The sequence below is a fragment of the Ixodes scapularis genome, unplaced genomic scaffold (genome assembly GCF_016920785.2).
Source record: "Ixodes scapularis isolate PalLabHiFi unplaced genomic scaffold, ASM1692078v2 PGA_scaffold0__279_contigs__length_252992795, whole genome shotgun sequence".
Classification (NCBI taxonomy): domain Eukaryota; kingdom Metazoa; phylum Arthropoda; class Arachnida; order Ixodida; family Ixodidae; genus Ixodes; species Ixodes scapularis.
In genome coordinates, this window is record NW_024609835.1 from 50,612,332 (window position 1) to 50,620,289 (window position 7,958).

The following is a 7,958-nucleotide window of genomic DNA, read 5'->3' on the forward strand; positions in this document are numbered from 1 at the left end:
TAAACAATGAAAAACGTCACGCTTGCATTACTAAAGCGCGAAACACATGTACGACGAAACTGTCCGATCCGACGTCCGACCGCGCAATACGACGGTCGAAGGCGAGGGTTTTCAACGCCCTCCGATGCTACGAAACCCCTCTCCCCCCAAGGTCATTCCGGCAGTCCGCACTTCGGATCGGAAGGTTTCGTCGTACATGTGTTTCGCGCTTTACTGCGCCGTTGCAAGGACACTTGATGCGCATGGGCAATGGCGATTTCGTTCCGCCCCTCGGATACTGCACCCTTACAATCCAGATTGGTAACCACCGTTACGTTGTTATGTTCATGGTGCTTCTTACCTGCATCGCCGACATCATCCTGGGATGGGACTTTCTGTCTTCAACAGAAGCATTCATTGACTGTGCCAGCCGTGAATTGCATCTCAACTCTTCTGATACTGCCGAGGTTGCTGCTGATGGTTCGCTGGTCACCCTGGTAGCCGAGAATGACATACTGCTGCCTCCGTACTCCGCCGCTGTCGCCACACTCCTACCGACTGCCCACCGCAGCAACTTCTGGTCTCATTGAACCCATCTCATACGCAGCTCATGACCAAGGGCATAATCATTCCCTATTCGCTTACTACACTCACGAGTGAAAAACTTCAGTTATGGGTAACCAACTGTTCTTCCGAAGCCCAAATCGTTCCTTCCGGAAGTCGCGTCGCTGCAATGCACTCAACAGCGCATCACCGATTTGCCAGTCTCCTCCCCACCACTTCAGACGCGCTCCCTACACCACCTGATTTCAGCAAGCACGTGGAAAAAATGATCGACCCCCGCCTACCACTGACCCAACGAAATATATTAGCCCGTCTTCTTGCAGACTACGAAACCCTTCTTGACATTAACCCCGGAAAGTTGCCGCGAACTACGCTTATAGAGCACCGAATTGAAATTGGCGATTCATCACCCGTTCGAAGCCGATCGTACAGAGTTTCCCCAGCAGAACGCCGAGTAATTCAGACACACATAGATGATATGCTCCAAAAGAAAATAATCGAACCATCTTCTAGTCCATGGTCTTCTCCCATTGTTCTTGTTAAGAAGAAAGACGGCTCTTGGCGTTTCTGCATTGATTACCGCAAACTAAACAAAGTCACAAAAAAGGATGTCTATCCACTGTCCAGAATTGACCACACTCTTGATACGCTCCAAGGGTCTTCATATTTCTCTTCCATGGACCTACGATGTGGTTACTGGCAAATTCCTGTCGCCAGTCACGACAAGCCCAAAACCGCATTCACTACTTCAAAGTCTGTATCACTTTAATGTGATCATATTTGGACTTTGCAACGCTCCAGCCGCCTTTGAGCGTATGATGGACTCTCTACTACGCGACCTTGCGTGGAACATCTGTCTGTGCTACCTCGACGACGTCGTCGTGTTCGCCCCGAATTTCGACGAGCACCTACACCGGCTGCGTATGGTCCTGCAGTGTTTCCGAGCCGCCGGTCTACTACTTAATTCCAAGAAATGTACGTTTGCTGCTCCACAAATCAAAGTACTGGGTCACCTCGTCAGTGCTTCCGGCATCAGCCCAGACCCCGACAAACTCCGAGCTGTGGCTGAATTTTCTGCACCACTGAAAGTGAAAGATGTCCGGATCTTCCTAGGATTATGCACTTATTTTCAAAATTGTATTTCTGGTTTCTCTGACATCGCGGAGCCTCTTAATAATTTACTAAGGAATAGTGTACGCTTTCAGTGGACCAAGGAACAGCAGGACTCGTTCGAGTCCTTAAAAAGCAGCGTTGACCTCTGCCACCATCCTTGGACATTTCGTCGAAAGCGCAGATACCGAAATAAGAACAGACGCCAGCGGTCACGGTGTGGGAGCAGTTTCGGCCCAGACTATTCGAAATGAGCAGCGAGTAATAGCATATGCAAGTAGAACTTTGACTACCTCTGAACGAAATTTCTCAACGACTGAAAAAGAATGTTTAGCGGCTATATGGGCAATTACAAAGTTCCGCCCCTACCTATATGGTTCACCATTCCGCATTGTGACTGACCACGATGCCCTCTGCTGGCTAGCAAGCCTCAAAGATCCAATGGGCCGTCTTGGACGGTGGTCATTAAAGCTTAAACACTACACTTTCACGGTTGTCTACAGATCAGGTAAACGCCATCTCGACGCTGACGGTTTGTCCCGATGTCCACTTCCCACCGATCCTATACTCCCAGCACGCATCGGCACAGCAGACCCAGCAGCAGTCCTCGACAATGTCGACATACGATCGGCACAGCTGTCCGATGCCTTCTTGAAACCTATCATTGACGCCCTCCACGACACTCTGCGATTCCCAACCCGTCGTACAGAGCGCCGCGCCCGCCTATTCACTCTTCGTGAGGGTGTTCTTTACAGACGGAACTATGATCCCCAAGGACGAATGTGGCTGCTCGTCGTGCCACGTCATCTTCATAAAGAACTCATTCGAATCCACCACGACGACCCTACAGCCGGACACCTCGGGTTCTCCAAAACATATTTCAAATTCGGGGAAAATACTTCTGGAACGGAATGCAAGGCACCATCACGTGATATGTTGGCGCGTGTCACCTATGCCAGACCAAGAAAAATCTTACAACAAAACCGGCAGGAGCACTACGGCCCATCCCTCCCCCTAACCACCCGTTCGAACGCATTGGAATTGACTTCCTTGGCCCATTTCCACTCTCGACCTCAAATAACCGTTAGGTAATCGTCGTCGTCGACTACTCCACACGCTATGCCGAAAAAAAAGCCATGCCAGCCGCCACAGCCTGCGAAGTAGCTACCTTCTTCCTGCACTCCATCGTGCTCCGTCACGGCGCCCCTCAGTACATAGTCACAGACCGCGTTACTCAATTCTTAGCTCACTTGCTTCAAGAACTCCTCCGTCTCACTAAGCCCGTGCACAACATCACGAGTGCATATCGTCCACAAACAAATGGCCTCACCGAACGTTTCAATCATACTCTAGCTCACATGATCTCCATGTACGTCGCAGACGATCACATAAATTGGGACGTCATTCTTCCATACGTCACGTACGCCTATAACACCAGCCGCCAAGCCACCACAGAATACTCCCCTTTCTACCTCTTATACGCAAAAGAGCCACTCTCAACCTTGGATACCGTTTTATCCTATGTTGATGACATTGCAGATGACGACCACACCGACAAAGTTCTCTACCGCGCAGAGGAAGCAAGACAACTGTCCAGGATTCATACACTACAGACGCAGCAACATCAAACCCTTCGTCATGCCGAAACCCACACTGATGTCGCATACCAAGTAGGTGACGAAGTTCTTCTCTGGACACCTCTACAATCTTCTGGGAAGAGCGAGAAACTTCAAAAACGCTTCACTGGCCCCTTCAGGATCTTACGACGCCTCTCGTCCACCAACTACAAAGTTGCTCCAGTTTCGCCCCTCGTGATCAGCGTTCAAGATCAACCGACATAGTGCACGTCGCACGCATCAAACCCTACTATCGCCAAGCACCATAAACACACGTGCCGGCGGTCCGGCACTTTCCTCACCGGGAGGGTAACTGTTAGGAAAGACGACCACGACGTGGCGCGAGTGGCGCGCTCAAGTGTCGGCCGCAGAGTGCCCGCGCGATTCGATTCAGACTGGCTTCGCCTGGCTGCGCTGCGGCACTGACCATCATCTACAATCCTACGATCATCTCATTAAACCTGAACATCATTGCCTCACAATATATATATATATATATATATATATATATACAGGGTGTTTTTTTTTTGTTGTTTTGTATTCTTACACATTTGTTTAAAAAAAAAACCGTGGAAGCTACATTAATGCGGATTGTGCAGGTGGGTTATACGGCCAGGCGTACATTATGTGGGTGGCTAATCTTTGCGATAAGTCGGCTAATTAATTAAAATTTGTTAATTAACTTTTTAATTACTGAAAATAACCATATGGTTTCAATTAAAAAATTGCTGAGCATCATCGAAAACCCCTAAATCATCTATTTTTAGCAGGATATAACGCCGGGGCAGCATTTTACGGCGTTCTGTAAAAACGCACTATTTGGGCGCGTTTCTAGATTTTGGTTTCTTATCGGAGCGCATCTACGCGCCCGCGATCCTGCTCCCCGGTGGTCGCGACGCGAAGCCACCTCCTCGCCTCCCTCGTAGAATGGAGGGAAGTACGGCGCACGTGTGTTGCGCGTCTCAGCCACTGGGGAGCAGGACCGCGGGCGCGGTGATGCGCTCCGATAAGAAACCGAAATCTGGAAGCGCGTCCAAAATGAGCGTTTTTACAGAACGCTGTAAAATGGTTCCCCAGCGTTACATCCTTCCACAAATAGTTGATTTAGTGGTTTTCAATGATGCTCTACAAGTTTCTAATTAAACCCATATGTCTATTTCCGCTAATTAAAAAGTTAATTAACAATTCTTAATTAATTAGCCGACTTATCGCAAAAATTAGCCACCCACATAATGTCCGCCTGGCCGTATAACCCACCTGCACAATCCGCATTAGTGTAGCTTTCACGGTTTTTTTTAAACAAGTGTGTAAGAATAAAAAAAACACCCTATATATATATATACAGTCGAGCCCACTTATAACGGCCCCACTTAAAACGAACGTTCGGTTAATACGAACAATTTCTCATCCCCAAACATATTTCGCAAGAATCCTGCACAAAACGGCCCACTTTTAACGGCCATTTCTGAGCGCAATTCTCGGATAGAACGAACGAAACGGCGCTGACGGCGCCGCGACCTTGGCTGCCGGCGGAGATAAGATAAGGCAGGGGAGAGGAGGCGCAAAACGCGGAGGAGCACCGGCAGCGCAACACCCCGACAGCGTCGGGTTCTTGGGGAGGGGGATGGGGAGGGAAGAGGGAACGAAAGGGGAAAGCAAGACAATCAGGCCTCCCAGCCCAACGCTTTGCACGCGTTCTGCTCGAAGCGTTGGGGCCGTGTGCAAAGCCCCCTTTTTTTTTTTTTTGCATTTTTTTTTATTTTATATTTTGAGTGTTGGGGTTTCGCGGTCTTTTGTCTTTCGTTCCGTCTGAAGCGTGTTGCCTCTCGTCGTTTGGTTTCGGCATTTCGGCTCGACCTCCGCGCAATCGTTCAGTCTACGGTCACTCGCCGAGTCATCGATCGTTATGTCGGACATTGCTTCAACTGCGAAGAAACGCAAGGCGATCGACATGGGCACGAAATCTGCAATCCTTCAGGAGCTGAGCGCAGGGGCGAACAACGGCGAACTGTGCAAGAAATATGGCTTATCGAAGTCCACCATTTCGACGATCGCCAAGGAAAAGGAGAAGATCATGGCAGCAATGAGCATGAATGGTGACTGCAGTGCTCGAAAACGGCTGCGGCACGCCGCGTACAAAGACGTCGAAGACGCTCTCTTCAAGTGGTTTCTCGACGCAAGAACTATGAACGTCCCCATCAGCGGACCCCTGCTGCTTGGGAAAGCCAGGGACTTCGCGTTTCTCCTGAATTTCACAGAGTTCAGCCCTGGAAACGGATGGCTCCATCGCTTCAATGAGCGCCACGGGATTGTTTACAAGTCCATCGTCGGGGAAGGGGCATCCGTGGACATAGAGAGAGCGGAGCAGTGGCTTGCTGACAACCTGGACGAGATCTACAGCTACAGTGAGCGAGATGTCTACAACGCGGATGAAACTGCGTTGTTTTACCAGATGAGGCCTGTGCGTACGCACGCGTTAAAGGGCGACAAATGCGTCGGTGGGAAGCACAGCAAGGTGCGGATAACTGTGCTCCTGTGCTGTAATGTAGACGGCAGCGACAGGCGCTTGCCGTTTGTGATTGGAACGGCGAAGAAACCGCGCTGTTTCACCAACCCCCTGCCCGTACGGTACCGAGACAGTGCCAAGGCTTGGATGACTCGGCAACTCTTTGCCGAATGGCTCACGGAGCTTGACAATGCCACGGTCAAGCAAAAACGAAAGATCCTGTTGATCCTGGATAATTGCTCAGCTCATCATGTGAACCCACAGCTGAATGCTGTGACTTTGATGTTCCTCCCTCCGAACGCCACTGCCAAGTTCCAACCCCTCGACATGGGGATCATCAGAAATTTCAAAGTGTGCTACCGCCGCCGCGTCATCGAAAGGCTGCTCATCGCAATCGGCCGACCAAGTGCGCGAGGGCCTCAGCTGACAATTTCTCTCATGAACGCAGTGGAAATGCTGAAAGCCTCCTGGATGGAAGTCAGGTCTGGCAGCATCAAGAACTGCTTTCGAAAAGCTGGGATTTCGTTTTCTCCTGCGGAGCAATCTCCTGCGGAAGCAAGCCAAGACGATGCGCAAAGCATCGACTCGACCCTGTGGACCCAAGCCGTTGCTGCTAGTCTGACAGAGGAAGGGCAGACGTGGGACGACTTCGTTGACGCCGACGAAGATGTCATCGTCTCGGAGAGCGCCTCCGATGAAGCTATCGTGCGGGAGGTGCGGCAGGACATCGCGGCGTCCGACGACGAAGAGGACGACGAAGACGACGTCGGCGATGGGGTTGCTCCCTCACCTCCGGTTTCGACAGCGACGGCTTTGGGGCACATAGCTTCGTTGAAGCAGCTGGTGTACGCACGGGGACTGAGCGATGTTCACATCGATCAGCTGAGCAACCTGGAGAGCGCTATAATTGGATCTGCACTGCGGAAGCAAACAGCGATTACGGACTTCCTTGAATAAACGCCATGCACATCGATCGCAGGTGTTGCGCTTTCCGATCCGTGCCGTGCTTACTTATTTATCTTGAATTTTAAGGGTAAGTCCATTTATAACGAACTTCTCTTTGAGCGAACGCGTTTCGTGTTGTAGAAGGGTTCGTTGTAAGCGGGCTCGACTGTATATATATATATGGGTGGTTTCATCTCAAATCGTGCAGGCAAAAAGGGTCGAATTTTTAATTTCGATGAAAAAAATATATGTTATGGCGCCGTTTCTAAAACCGCAGTCGACACAAACCGCAAGTTCGTCGGTTTTTTTGTTCTCGACTTATGAATTTTTAAAGAGGCCGCGGCGAAAAGCAGTGTTTTTCACACCCGTCGTGGGTCGGATGTTTCGCTTGATCTCCCGCCATGGATTTTCAGTCCACATTATATTATCTTTTTTGAAGCACTCTGTGGACACATTTAAAAGGCTCCAATACCATGAAATAATTTTAGGCCTTTTGATTTTTTTTCTGTAAAAATGTCAAAAACGCCTCCTCGGTCAATTGTTGACGAACTTTGACAATTAATCACTGGCGATCTACTCGGGTTACACCGATATTTTTTATGTCCATGCAGAGCCCAAAACACGCTCTTTTTATTTATTATAAAATGCCTTGACTGTATAAATTATCCTTTGCGGTACGTTTACGTTAATATTATGCAAAAACCAAAAAGTACCATTTTTGAAATTGATTTTCTCAAAAAACCCATTTTTTATTTTATTTTTTGTTCAAATGTAGATATGATAGTTGTCTACACGAAAATCAAGCCTACAAAGTGTATATTTTGTTTGCATGTTTTATATTTAGGCCTCAATATCGGAAAAAGACGTCTTTGGTTTGCAAGACCTAAGTCAGACATAGCGACCCATGCGTCTCTATGAATTGTGAAAACGTTTTCTTGAATTTTTTTCTGCATTTTGTAATCACTTATATACGGATTTTGTGGTATTGAATATTTATGTATGTTTTGATAAGAGCGGAAACCATGAGATACTTATCTAACCAAATCAGCAGGCCTAGTAGACTTTCAATAACCAAAAGGCACAGACGTTGTATTGTTTCGATTTATAAACCTTTCAAAATAAACTAGCACGACTAGCTATTAGCTGTCATATTACTAAGACAAAGAAATTCACCACATCGTCGATATATTATATACAATTCTTTACGAAACCAAACACTGGGGCTTGTTCACCGCATA

The 7,958-nt window shown here is 48.5% G+C and overlaps 2 protein-coding genes across 2 annotated transcripts; both read left to right on the top strand.

Annotated features, from left to right (window-relative positions):
- Window positions 1–320: 320 nt before the first annotated feature.
- LOC115327272 (retrovirus-related Pol polyprotein from transposon 412) lies at window positions 321–1,090 on the top strand (the record flags this gene model as incomplete). Its single annotated transcript, XM_040223343.1, is given in 3 exon segments — window positions 321–538; window positions 540–579; window positions 581–1,090. Coding segments are annotated over 3 exon segments (768 nt in total), but the record flags the coding sequence as incomplete, so codon positions are not given.
- Window positions 1,091–5,982: 4,892 nt separating this feature from the next.
- Window positions 5,983–6,762, top strand: LOC120850724 (tigger transposable element-derived protein 6-like; the record flags this gene model as incomplete). The annotated part of the gene is made up of 1 exon (XM_040223341.2): window positions 5,983–6,762. A coding segment is annotated over one exon (750 nt), but the record flags the coding sequence as incomplete, so codon positions are not given.
- Between the last annotated feature and the right edge of the window lie 1,196 nt (window positions 6,763–7,958).